Raw genomic sequence first — 14,259 nt, forward strand, 5'->3', positions numbered from 1 at the left:
CTTTTCCCCCCATTCAAATAGGCTTAATAACAGATCACAAGAAAAAAAAAAATTATAAAACAAACCATTTGTCTGAAACATCACTATATTTCAATTATTTATATTTCTAATCTAGGGGTACCAACAAAATTGATGTGCCCTTTTCATTTGTTTAATTATATACAAATATACGGTTAAATCCCAAAAAAAGACTAAGTGACATTGATTATGGAATAAATGACATGCCAATTACTTGTGTCCATATTTTGTTACGCGGGTGAATTTGTGACTTTTTTTGTGAAGGGGTACCAACAAATTTGTCCACAGGTGTATAGCTAGAGCAGGAAGTACTACAGCTACTGCAGTAGAAACCCAAATAAAAATATCCATGTATCTGAAACAGTGGATGTGTGAAACTGAACCACTAGACATCACTATTATGAAAGACGTAGGCCACAGTAAACTACCAACCAAGGCAATCCTGCTGGCTGGATTTGATGCCGGGAATTTGCAGTCACCGATTATATAATCCCTTATGGAGACATAAGTAACCCAATGAACTTGATTGATTTCCAAGACAAAAGCTGTTGCCAATATGAATCGCAGAATCAGTGCAGCATGAGTCATTTGAGTAAATCAGCAGAGCACTCTGAAAACATGGCCACAAGTAGAGAGAAATAAACAGGTGATAAAGAAATGCAATGTCACCAAATACATATCTGGGGTGGGCAAATCATTAGGTCAGGTACCCAAGACAAGCATATTTCACGTCCAGGCTATTAGTTTTTTTTATTTACAGTGCCTGAAATATAAGTGAATTCAACAACCAGAAGTGAAATAAACAACTTGGTCCGTTTTTTTTGTTTTGTTTTGTTTTTTAATGGTGCACGTTCTATATAAAACTTAATGTGCCTCACTCGATGCTGTAACTATAGTGCAAGCTACACGTTTTGAAATCCCACCTCCTGCTGCACTACAAACATCAGCGGATCTAGCTGTCAAGAGATAGATTTTTACTAGTTGGACTAATCAGCGTGCATGGATGACAGACGACCTTTCCGGAATCAGGAACACGCTGGGATGTGGGAAAGCTGATGAAACTGAGCAAAATAACTTTCAGCACAAAGCTGTCATATAACTCTCCTCGATTCTTCGCACAGTCACCTCACAGTTAAACATGTTAGCAGAAAATAAAGATGCTAGCCAGGAGCCAGAGACAATTATTTTTCACGAGTGATGCGAGGAACCAAATGCTACGTCCAAGCCGAAACTTTGGTCAACTGGCTGCTGAATTGTAATGGGTTCATTAACCAAAAAACAAATATTTATGGTACAAGTATATGGTATAAATAAACCATAACAAATATTCATCTCTACTTGCTTGCATTCATGTAAATTTGTAGTATAGATCAATACACATCATTATACATTACGTTACTTTCCACCGAGCAACCAAAACATTAGACTGCAAATAAATGCATCATTTAAATGTATACCCCCGTTTTTGCATGTGACGATTGTTATACTGTATATTATTGTTATATCACGTTTGGTGCAATGGGACTTTTAGGGTACTAATGACTACTGTTTAAAAGCTACAAGTGTTTGAGGGTGAAAGCACCAAGACAGAGAGGGCTTTGGGAGGTAATGTATCACTATAGGGCTGTGTGGGTGAGTGAGTGAGTAAGTGAGTGAGTGAGAGAGAAAAAGAGAGAGCGCATTCAGGGATGGCCGGCCTGTACAAACATCGGATGTGGTGTCGGCCTGCGGGACACAAGAGGAAGTGGTGGCACATGGTCCCAACCTGATACGCTCAAGGGCCGATACAACAGGAAGTACTAAATGATAGAATGCGCACGCGCACACACACACACACACACACGCACACACACACACAGAGAAACTACAATGAAGAGGGGGAATGAGAAAAAAAAAAAAAAGATGCAGCAGGCAAAGCACAAGTGAACACACAAGAGGGGGGGGGGGACACGTGAAAGAGTGACAGTAAAAAACAGAAAATGTACTTCTTCTGGATTCTGCATCTCTAATAAAAGCAAGTAGCTACATCTCTTTTTTACAGAGAAAGCAAAAACAGGAAGTGCAGGCAGTGCATCACAAATAAACACAGGGAGCAGAAAGAGGGTCGCCTCAGGCAAAGAGGATGTGATGTGCAGAGCGTGCTTAGAACTGTGCATGAACCACAGACCTCCCTCTCTCTCTCTTACACACACACACACACACACACACACACACACACACACGTGCACCCTCCCCGCCTGCAATGACCCCTTCCCTCGGCCCTCTGTTTTCCGCTGGTTGCGGCTGCTGTCGCCTTCACGCTTCTATTCTCACAGCAGCTGTCACCGCAGGGGCTTATGCCAGCATCTCACACACACACACACACACACACACACACACACACACACACACACACACACACACACACACACGACGGTTTGTGACCTCCGCTCCTCCTGATAACGAAGATATCCAACGCACACAGGCGCTTGGACAAACACTTGAGCGTAAACCAAACACTCCGTCCTCTCTATCTTTCATCTCTCACTACAGTGAATGCTGTCGACTGTTTAACTGGCTTTTCCACTTACCCTCTGTGTGTGCGTGTGTGTGTGTGAATGTGTGTGAGTGTGTGTGCGCGTGCGTGCGTGTGCGCGACCTGGCCTTCTTTCCATACAAACACCTCTAGAACATGCGTACACATACTTTTAACTGCCTTTTTTCTGGAGTCATATTCTATTACTTTGACCAGCACAGCAAAGTAGAAGGAAGGGTGGAACTAACAATACAAAAAGTGTGGACTCCAGGTAAGCATTCAAAAGCAGGCACAGCTCCAGCACCCCACTCAGTTCTTAGGGCTTTTATTAGAAGCCAGCAGGACACAGGAGCACCATGGCGACAAAAGCCACAGAGTTTACATGTTCACACATCCCATGCAAAGCCACACACACTCATGCTGGCATCAGGCGGAGTGAAACCCGAGCCACGGCAGCGTGCTGGAACAGCACGGGAGGGACGCGTGAAACGGCCGCACACCTGCCCAGATCAACCTAAAATAAGACAGAATTAATGAGCCATATCCTACTCTTACCTCCAGCAGGAAGGGCAGCACAGGCACAAAGGTCTTCGTGCTGCTGGAGAGCAGGATAAGAGCTCTGACGCAATGCAGCCGCAACGGGTAATAGCGGGAGATGGGCACCAACCTAAACACCAAAACACACGGACACCATTAATAATCAAAAATGCTGGCGCCAGCTTTAAAAAGAGGAGAGGATTATTTAACATTTCATACTGGCTCAGATGCAATAAAACAGTAACACAATTGCAATCGGATTGTCGCCACCATTTTTCACATCCGTATTATAAATGAATAGAAGGTGCAGAGAACATTTGGCAAGAAAAGTAAAACAAACTCCAGACCATATACCAATATATAATTCTGCAAAACTGATGTCAGGACTTCCTCTTGAATCAATACAACAGTGCCACCTGCTGGTGATTCTAACATCACTAAAGAGTTCAGATTTAAAATAAAATTTCATTGCTCTTTAGAATCAAAATCAGCATTGGAGGGCAGTGTTCTGATATAGTTCAGATAAATATATGCAAGTGATAATCAACAACAACTGCTTAGTTACCCCCCCACAGGAGTGCTCTACAATCATGTAACTCACAGTTTGCTGTGGATTATCCCGCTTACACCATGTTCATTTGCCAGCACTGACTAATTAGAACTGTTGTTAAAGTTTGCATTGCAAAAAAAACAAAGGATAATATAAAATAATTTATTTTAGTAAGCTGTTTATATATGGGAAGCTAGATCTGGAATTCTGCTGCTCTAGTTCTTCCACAGTGATATAATCAAGGGATAAGATTACACTGAATTGAACGAGTTTTTGTGTCTGTACCAATAAAGTTCTTTATTATTATTATTTATGTATTTTTCCTGTTATTTTAGCTTTATCTCCAGCTTGTCTAACTCCTCTACAAGCTGTTACAAGCCATACTTTCAATTATTTAGTAGAAAATGTTTACGAATAGCCCTCACTCAGTAGGCTAACAGTGGCTAGGTTACGATGGTAAACATTTTTTATAAGACAACGCATTAATTTAGAATCCTGATTGACCCGATCAAAGATTTCTGTGCGTTCCACAATTCCAGCCAATTGGAATAGAGTATGAGAAGTTGTAGCTTAGTGGTTAAAGCATTGGACTAAGGAGCCAAAGGTCATGAGTTCAAATCCTAGCCACACTACGCTGCCACTCCTGGGCCCCTGTGCAGTGCTCATTGCCCCGTAGCTGCTCAGTTGGTCACATTGGATAAGGGTGTTTTCCAAATCCCATAAAGTAAAATGTAAACGCATAGGACTGTAATGACGAACTCCAATAACAGTCTTTAAATGACTAATTTTGGTGAATCCTGTGTACTTTTCAACCATAAAAAAATAAAAATATTTAAATCAGTTACGTGCATGCACTAAAAGAATAATCTAGTATAGTGATCTTACTTGATGCAGCCAATGATGACCTGACACAGGGGGTAGATTAGGGGCTCGAGCACCTCACTCGGGTAGATTGTGCTTAGCACTCGACACCACAGATGCAGGCAGTGTATGTACTGCCAGTTATATACAGACTGGTAAGTCTCCTAAACATACACACAGACCAAAACCATTATAAACACATGTATTTCAATAATTAAGCCTGAGAAGATTTCAAAATGCTGACATGGTCTGACATGTTGTTCAATCATTTATACAAACCCTTAAGTCTGATTACCTTCTTCTTCATGTTCATGGCGTTGCGCAGATGGATGGCAAGCTGGCGGATATAGATGAAACCGTGCTGGTAGGAGACTTGCGTGTCCAAAGAGTACATCTCAGCCATAGTACGCTGCATAAAGTTTATTACAGGCAGCGTGTTGGGGGAGGTAAACTTGCAGTTCTGGACGTAGGCGATGTACATTTGCTAGAAGAAAAAATAAAAAAATACAAATAAAAAGATAATAGTGATTGTGATTTTCTAAAGATGGTACAGACAAAAATAAGGCCAAAAAACATAAAGCCAGGTATCTTAATCATCTACATAAGAATGTACAAGTTACTTAATTCCATATCAGATACTGTATAAATAAACAGTGCTGTTCAACACTCTTGTTTTTAATTAACAGCACTCGGAGTAGTGCTAGTAACAATGCAAATTAGAAAAATAATCATACATATACACGTTATGGACAAAAGTATTAGGACACCTGACTTTCCAGCCATAGGTGGTTCTTCTCCAAACTCTTACCACGAAGTTGGTAGCACACAATGAGTTCAAGAGTTCATATATGGTGCTGCTTTACCTTGAGGACTGGGTTTAGGAAGATGTTTTGCTTCTGACGGCAGATCTTGTTGATGGCCAGAAAGGCCAGCACTCGCACAGTCTCCTCTCCTGTGCTCCACTGCTTGATCAGTTGCTATAGAAATGGGGGGATGTAAATAATATAAGCAATAAAATCCAATGGGATAGTTGGAATCTATTGGATGTGGCTATTATAGAGAATATTATCGATCGTGCAACACCCATTACATGTTAAATAACTATCAAACTAACTTTTACAAAAATATTTTTGTAATGCAACACTACAGCACGGCTGAAATCATGCCAGTAACCAGACTTAACCAGAATAAAAAATAACAGCAGCTTACAGACAAAATGTTAATGATTTTGATCAAAAAGAGTCAAATGCAGATGTGTTTATTCCTCTTAGTCTATAATAATGCTGTAGATTAATGTTAATAGTAACTAGCTCACCATATGTTATTTCTTGATGTTAATACATTAATGATTTGGCTACTGTTGTGGCATGGTCACAATTTCTATTCTTATAATCGAAGAAAACAGAAATTCAATCCAGCACCCCTACCTTCAGTAAGTGCCGGGCTTGTTTGGGCACACACAGGAAGTAAGGGACCAACTGGTTTGTATGGCGGAGAACAGCCGTGATAACCGTAGACTGGGTGAGACTGGAAAGCAGCTGTGAAGTCAGAATTCATTGCAGAGGTCAGCATGTTTAACACTAACACATTAAATGAGCAATCTTATTAAAAAAGCACAAATTAAACATACCTGAACAAGTCCACTTAAGTACATTTTGACATCAAGCTGATTCTTCTGCCACCTAGGACTTGATGATGGTAATATTAATCTGGCAAAAACAAATATATAGAAATCAGATGATTTACTTAAGAAACTAAACATGACTAAAATGAAATAATGATAAAACAAAAATATTTGACAATAATTCAGCATGCCAATGCTCTTACTTTTTTGTTTCTTTGTCCGGAGGTTTGAAATTAAGCAGTTTGTTCAGAGCTCCATGCATATTCTTTAGGCAGAATAGGATCAGCGCATTGAATACTGAGAAGGAGGAATAACATTTATTTCTATTTTGACGTAACATGTGACACATACAATATTATATCAAACTGGGGTATTTACCCGAACTGTCGTCAACAATGTAGCGACATTCTATGTCCTTGTCTCCTTTTGTAGTCGCTACTGCAGCTTTAAAGGCCTGTGTGATGTCCCTGAGCAAACGTGCATTAAACTCTTTCTGCAAAACATACAAAAATAAATCTGTAAATGGATAAAACGTATAATGCGTTGTTAATGAACAAATGAAGTGCTATTGTTGAGATAGCTCTAAGGAATAAACTAAGAAGGTGTGTGTTACAAACATTTTTTTATTTTATTTTAAAATTAAATTGTATACACAACACCTCTTGAAACTGCTAACTCAACACAAACTGATGGAATAAGTCATAGGTTATGCATCTCATTACAAAAGGTCATTAATAATAGAATCAACTGATCATAAAAAAGGAGAAAGACTTCTAAACAACTTGCATATTAATAGTTCTCAATAACAAGTGAGATGCATTTTCTATTAGAGGTCGACCAATTCATCAGTTTTGGCAATTAATCGGCATCGATAGTTGATCGCTGGAACTATCGGCAAAAATCCATACCGAAAGATTTTCTGGCTTGTGTTGTTGCTGGAGCAGCTGAAAAGGTTTGCTGCCTGCACAAGAGCGGCCTCTAGAGGCGAATCACTGAGACCACGTGCTGTTTGTTTTTACCAGTGACAGTGTGCGCGCTATTTTATCTTTATTATTTATAATGTATTCATTATAAAATGTTATTTCTTCATTCATATATTCATATTTATTTAATTTAGCACATTTTCATGATTCAGTACTATTTTACATGGATTGTAATATCTAACCTAGCTGATCTGTAAAATCCACTATCTGTCGACCTCCGTTTTCTATAATAAAAATTATTTCACTCTAATGTGAGTTGATGCACTCCTCATCAACTCAAATAATTGACTAGACAGGCTGAAAAATAGAGAGTGGGAACAGAAGGAGTGAACAGTGAAACCTGACATTCTCGAACCTCCTTACGTCTATTAAATGCCATTGTAACTGTACTAGCAATGTCACCCTGTGATGGCAGAGTGACACAACCATCATGTTCTCACAAGAATCACAAAAAAAACACCGTCAGCAGCACATCACAAATGATGTAATATTAACTCTTAAATCCTATTTAATGTTACAGGATGGGATTTTCCTTTTAGCAATAAAAGGTGACAGTGTCCTCAACTGTATCCAGCAAATGCATGATATTAAAATAAGATGAAAAAAACTTCCAAGAGGAAATTTCAAACACATTAGAATTAATACAAATGTTACCTTAAGCTCTGTTTTCCATTTCTCAATCATCTTAGCTGTGACTTTCGTCGCCTTTTTTGCAGATTTCTTGTCCTTTTTCTCATCCACCTCCTCACCCGAGCTGGCATCCTAAAATCACAATGAACTGTTCAGTCACAGTGGGTTTTTACTGGTACTAAATATAATAAAAAAGACTGACGGTCCTGGGATATACTTGGATTACTACATTATCATAAATGACTACAAACATTGGGAATATACCATCAGTGAAAATACTCTATACAGATGCCAGACATTTGTACACATCTTGGCTAAATCAAACTTAATTTTTACAATTTCACCCGTTTCAGGTTATAATATTTCTTATTAAAAAGAAAGTTCATAATTATATATTAATAGCTAATAATGAATTATCAGTATATTATCGTAGGTAAACAATTGAGGTTTTGGTTTATCCCTGTCCTGCCGGAAGATCGACTAGCAACTAAGTTTTAACTTCTCTTAGGGTTTGTTCTAGTATTTCTAGATGATGCAATCCATTTTCTAAACTCCCCTTTCAAAAAATGTAAATATAAAAATGATGCCACCACCTCAATGCTTCACAGGTGGGTTGGTGGTCTACAGAAAAGCCTCAATACATAACACTGATCATGATGGACATTGTTTCATTAGCCCAGTAAATACTCCTCCAAAAGGCAAAGTTCCATCTGGCTTTTAATTATGCTGGTCAAGGGACATGGGCTTCTTTCAGGCCATGGTGTTTGTTGCTGCACTCTCTTTCCACACTTGTGCACTTGATACCCCCTATCTGCCCTTACCTCCTTGCACATTTCTTGATTTCTGAGCATAGTCAAATCTTTCAGTTCAATAGTTGCTCATAGGTTGGTATTCATTTGTACCAGTTTGTTGATTATTGCCATGTGTATGTGGTCCCAAGCTTGTTATATTTGCATAAAAATAAATAATATGAAAATTACTGACAAACTGACATACTTTTAGAGGTCTACAATTACTTCTGATGTCTTGGCTGAGTTAACTAGAAAAGTCGTTGATGCAATAACTGACTGGCCAAAATAAATACATGGTGACAAAATATGTATAAATGAGTTTGAGATCAAATATTAAACCCAAGTGTACGTAAATTATATGTACAGAACCAAACACTATATTCCCAGTGTACTGTTTTTGTTTCCAAAGCACTGCCGTTTTGTAAATAAGGATGTACCTCCAGTTCAGATGGGAGCTGGTGATATTTCTCTTCCTCATCATCATCTGAGCTATCCGTGTCATTAAAATTCAGCAGCGTCTGGTCGTTGTCTTGTAAAAACCTGTAGAACTCTGGATCACTGTCCTTAAGCTTTGAGAGCTGGTCTTTGTGTTCAGATGCTTTGCCCTTCCTTTTGAGATTTCTTTAAAATAAATAAGCAAACAAGTAAGCATAAAAAAAAGGGGGGGGGGGCAAGAAAGAGAGAGAGATAGAAAGGCATAGATTAAAATTTTGATTATATGCCAAACGAGTAAATCATGAATGAAACAGAGAAAGGTAGTTAGCAGCTATTCACACAACAACAACAACAACAACAAAAAAAAGGTTTCGCTTGACAAAAGACTACATTTCGGTAAAAAGGTCACACCTGACACAGTATTGAAACACCTGTCTTTTCCAGTCATATGTCGTTCCTCCCCAAACTTTTACCTCAAAGGTGGAGGCATACAATTGTACAGAATGTCTCTGGACAAGGCAGCATTACATTTTAACTTCACTTGAACTGGGAGACCCAAAACTGTTACCAAAAAAAAATATGACTATGCCACAAAGCTAGCTCCTCATATAAATGGTTTATATGAGTTGGAGTGAAAGACCTTTAGTCATCTGATATAGAGTTCTGACCTCAACCCTACTGAACACTTTTGGGATAAATTAGAATGCTGACTGCACCCCAGGTCTCCTCACCCTACTTCAGAATCAAACGTGTATTATGACAGCAAATAGGGACTACATGTGGAATGGAATGTTTAAAAAGCATATAAAACTTATAGCCAGGTTTTGCCCTTTTGCCCATACAGGGTGCGTGTATGCATGTGTATGTATAGTGTATTTTAATAAATAAATAGTAGTCCCCTGTAAATATAGAATACTTAAATATCTTGAATGTCATTCAAACTCAGTTTACATCTAAAGTATACTTTTCATTTTGTATGCTGCTCGGTGAGGTAAATTCAGAAATTCAACTCTGACCTGCAGTCAGTGTTTAATCAGTGTTTAATTTTTACACAAGCAATCCCCTGCTGAGTGTTGATCATTACAGAAAGGGGGTCGAGAAAAATACTGTACATTGAAGGTTTTATTTTTTTCTGCATGTCATCACTATTCATAATTAGTTGTTGTTTTGTCAACTTGTGAAAATTCATATTCTATAGAACTTCTTCTTCTTCTTCTTCTTCTTCTTCTTCCGGCTGCTCCCATTAGGGGTCGCCACAGCGGATCATCCGTCTCCATACCACCCCAACCATAATTCAAAACATGCTTACTTGTCTTGGAACACAGAGGCCTTGGTTCCATTGTCCAGGTCTGGTGCTTCATCTTCAGATTCACTCTCATCAAGAGAGTCAAATCCAGACTTCAAAAATTCATCTACGCTCAGGTCCTCCAATTTTCTAGGACACAAAACAATGACACTGTATAAAAGGGAGCATTTGATTTTTATGGTTACAGAATTCATAACCAGATTGTAGCTACTTTATACAGTTCAGGTCCCATTTTCAGCTTGTTTATTACTAGGTTTAACAGACATCATGTGCAATGAGTAATGACAGAATAAAGTCAGTGAGTAGTGCATTACTTTGAACTGTAGAAACAGTATAAATCAGTGCAGATGAACCCTAATTTTAAGACCACATTACATTCATGAACTTACACTACTAGACAAAGGTTTGGACATACCTTCTCATTCAGTGTTTTTTTTTTTCGTTTTGTTATCAAAATTGTACGTTTATACTGAAGACATACAAAATACAAAAGAACACAATGAGACCATCATTTGTTTACTAACAAAACAATGACCCCAAACACACCTCAAGGTTATCTAAGAGCTATTCCTCCAAGAAGGAGAGTGATGGAGCTCTGCATCAGATCACCTGACTTCCACAATCACCCGATCTATAGCCAGTTGAGATGGTTTAGAAGGAGTTGAATCAGTGAATGATGGAAAAACAACTTCCATAAGCACTCCAATAAGTACTCAACTTCCATAAAAACTCAGTGTTAGAAAACCATTCCAGGAGACTCCCTCATGAGGCTGAATTTGAATCATGTCGTCAACAAAAACATAAACAACCCAGAATATGTTTTATATTCTTTTACTTTGATTACAGCTGTGCACACTCTTGCCATTCCCTCAGCCAGCCTCATGAGGTTGTCACCTGGAATAGTTTTCAACAACCTTAAGGAGTTCCCAGAGGTGTTGAGTGCGTGTTGGCTGCTTTTCCTTCACTCTCCAGTCCAACTCATCTCAAACAAACTCAGCAGGATTTAGATCGGTTGATTGTGGAAGCAGGGTGATCAGATGCAGCATTCAATCGCTCTCCTTCTTGGACAAATAACTCTTACATAACCTAGAGGTGTGTTTGGGTTCATCGTCAATTGATGTCTTCGGTATTATTGTACAATGTTGAAAAATAATCAAAATAAAGGAAAACCACTAAAGGAAAACTTTTGTCTGGTTGTGTAAAAGGCTGTAACTAGCCATAGAGTTTTTCTGTATTTCAATGAACCACTATTACAAGCAACACTGAATCTAATTCAGTGTTATAATGTAAAGCTTTTGAGATGCTTTTGAGCGGCGCACTATGAAATACATTAACATAACTGTAATCTAAGCTTTAAATACTGCCTTGTAGCATTTAGCCCTCCTAGCTCTAACGTTAAACATTACTACATACTAAATCAAGCTCTTGCTTTAATCAATCAGCTCAATATTCTATAAAGTCCCACTATTTCCTAACAACACCACCAAACGAATTATTTACACTGTTACAACGATACAAGAAACATCGCATTTTTTAAGATACCTCTTGGTCTTTCCTGCCATGCTGGATCCCAAACGTGCTTCTGGACGCACTGCCCACAATGCACCGCGAAGGTCTGTTGATCTTATGTGTCATGTTTAATTTCGTCGCCAGACTGAAAGCCTAAAGAAATATCACACGCGTAACAGATCAGAAGCCTGCACTATTTTAAGCTATATGTTTTCTAATTCTTCCTAAATAACGCAATAAGGTTGTTTTAATAAAGTGTATGGAAAGAGTTTTATTGTGTTAAACTTAAAGCTGTAGGCGTGACATACAACCAGAAAATTATTTCGTTTGTCTGCGCTTTCCAGCTGTAAAACTGAAAGGAGGGCTGTGTTGCCAGGCGCATATTTTCAATGAAAGACCACTTGAGAGCTCCATAGTGGATGATTTGTTTGTGGTGTGAGCATTTTGCATTCGTTTGCATGCTGAAGCAATAGCTCTGTACATGACTACATGAATGCATTAGGACTAGTTTACACAGCCTAACTAAAGGTTCAAGTCGTTTTAGTCAAAGTGATAAATTAGGATTTTGGGGTGTATGTTATAAAGCAACAATTTACAATTTCATGAAGGATTATTTCCCTGTCACCTACAACAATAGTTGTGACATTGAGTAAAAGACAGGAGGTGGAGCTGGAAGTAGCAGAGCTGAAGATGCTGAGGTTTACGTTGGGAGTGACAAGGATGGACAGGATTAGAAATTAGTTTTTTAGAAGGACAGCGCATGTAGGACTTTTTGGAGACAAGGTGAGGGAGGCGAGATTGAGATGGTTTGGACATGTGCAGAGGAGGGACATGGGGTATATCAGTAGAAGAATGCTGAGGATGGAGCCACCAGGAAGGAGGAAAAGAGGAAGACCAAGGAGGAGGTTTATGGATGTGGTGAGGGAAGACATGCAGGTAGTTGGGTTGAAAGAGGCAGATGTAGAGAACAGGGGGGTATGGAGACGGATGATCCGCTGTGGTGACCCCTAATGGGAGCAGCCGAAAGAAGAAGAAGAAGATTAGTCTTAGATTATGTGGAGTATTGATTGTACCAGTTCTTATGTATGATCTGCTGCTGTACATAAAATAATGTATAGGATTAGTGCATTAAGATTAACCTAACATCAATGTTATAGCTTGTATTGACTAATAATCAACTGTGCTTGTGGTATAATCACTTGTTTTTTGCAAACAATGTGTATAAATCAAATCATTTGTATCCATTTTATTTACAGGTTATAGTACACAGTTGTGGGGGTCACCCTAGATGGGATGCCAACTCACTGCAGAGCACAATCACACACATTCACCTATAATGCATTTTCTATGCTTGGACAGAAAAGAAACCCCGAACATGCGAACTGGTGGGCAGGATTCGAACCCCTAAGCCAGGAAAAACCCTGATGCTGTGAGGCAGATGAACTTATGACAACATGTATTTCTATTTGTTTCCTGCTACATTTGAGTTGACCTTCAAACAAGTTCGTCCCTGTTAATACTTTCTCATATGTAAACCTTATTTACACATCCATTTATGACATGCATGTTGTAATCATTAATGTAATAGTGAATTAACCACTTTTTGTGCATCATTTAAAATACAGGATATCTAATTTGAAATACTGGATACAAATACAATGCAGTAACCTTTACATATAGTATACATTCTGCTCTGTTCTGTATTTATTAACCATAATGTTAATTTGTTACAATCCCATCAATGCACCTCACGCTACAGTCTCTTAGGTTGTCAACCTAATGGCACTGATATGATCATGTAATTTCATTCTCTCTATTTATTATTATAACTTCCTGGTGCATCTTGTGTACAGTTAGTCAAGTTCCCTCCTGTATGCAGTAAACAATCCTAATGGACATAGAAACAATATATTTATATTTTGCAAAATTTTACCTCGTTGATGCACCTTGATGTGAAGTTCTCAGATTACCACCTGAATACACTATTGTAAACAGTCTGTTTTTATCTTTTTTAAATAATAATTTACCCTTTTTCGAATTGTTGTGATCTTTTAATTTAACATTCTACTCCATATTGCTTGTTCTTTTACGTATGTCTGTGAACTGGCTGCTGGCTTTCCCTTTCCATCATCGATCCATCCATCGATCGATCGATCGATCGATCGATCGATCGATCGATAGATAGATAGATAGATAGATAGATAGATAGATAGATAGATAGATAGATAGATAGATAGATAGATAGATAGATAGATAGATAGATAGATGGATGATGGAAGGATGGATGATCCATCCATCTATTTATCTATCTATCCATGGTGTGATGTGAGTGCTGCAAAAACCAACAGTGACCAGTCACTTTGCCTATCTATCTATCTATCTATCTATCTATCTATCTATCTATCTATCTATCTATCTATCTATCTATCTATCTATCTATCTATCTGTCTGTCTGTCTGTCTGTCTGTCTGTCTGTCTGTCTGTCTGTCTGTCTGTCTAT

The 14,259-nt window shown here is 38.4% G+C and overlaps 1 protein-coding gene across 2 annotated transcripts in view; it reads right to left on the reverse strand.

Annotated features, from left to right (window-relative positions):
- Positions 1 to 11,943, reverse strand: part of noc2l (NOC2-like nucleolar associated transcriptional repressor) — a 35,432-nt gene extending 23,489 nt beyond the window's left edge. For both annotated transcript variants that reach the window (XM_083569850.1, XM_083569849.1), the window contains exons 1-12: positions 11,793 to 11,943; positions 10,254 to 10,379; positions 8,947 to 9,130; positions 7,743 to 7,850; positions 6,484 to 6,598; positions 6,309 to 6,402; positions 6,112 to 6,190; positions 5,909 to 6,019; positions 5,345 to 5,458; positions 4,777 to 4,965; positions 4,506 to 4,645; positions 3,089 to 3,200 (exon numbers count right to left, since the gene is read on the reverse strand). In XM_083569850.1, the coding sequence (XP_083425976.1) occupies positions 3,089 to 3,200; positions 4,506 to 4,645; positions 4,777 to 4,965; positions 5,345 to 5,458; positions 5,909 to 6,019; positions 6,112 to 6,190; positions 6,309 to 6,402; positions 6,484 to 6,598; positions 7,743 to 7,850; positions 8,947 to 9,130; positions 10,254 to 10,379; positions 11,793 to 11,812 (1,392 nt within the window). In that variant the 5' untranslated portion in view covers positions 11,813 to 11,943. The remainder of the gene's footprint in view (positions 1 to 3,088; positions 3,201 to 4,505; positions 4,646 to 4,776; positions 4,966 to 5,344; positions 5,459 to 5,908; positions 6,020 to 6,111; positions 6,191 to 6,308; positions 6,403 to 6,483; positions 6,599 to 7,742; positions 7,851 to 8,946; positions 9,131 to 10,253; positions 10,380 to 11,792) is intronic.
- Between the last annotated feature and the right edge of the window lie 2,316 nt (positions 11,944 to 14,259).

The sequence above is a fragment of the Silurus aristotelis genome (genome assembly GCF_946808225.1).
Source record: "Silurus aristotelis genome assembly, chromosome: 19".
NCBI classification, from domain to species: Eukaryota; Metazoa; Chordata; class Actinopteri; order Siluriformes; family Siluridae; genus Silurus; species Silurus aristotelis.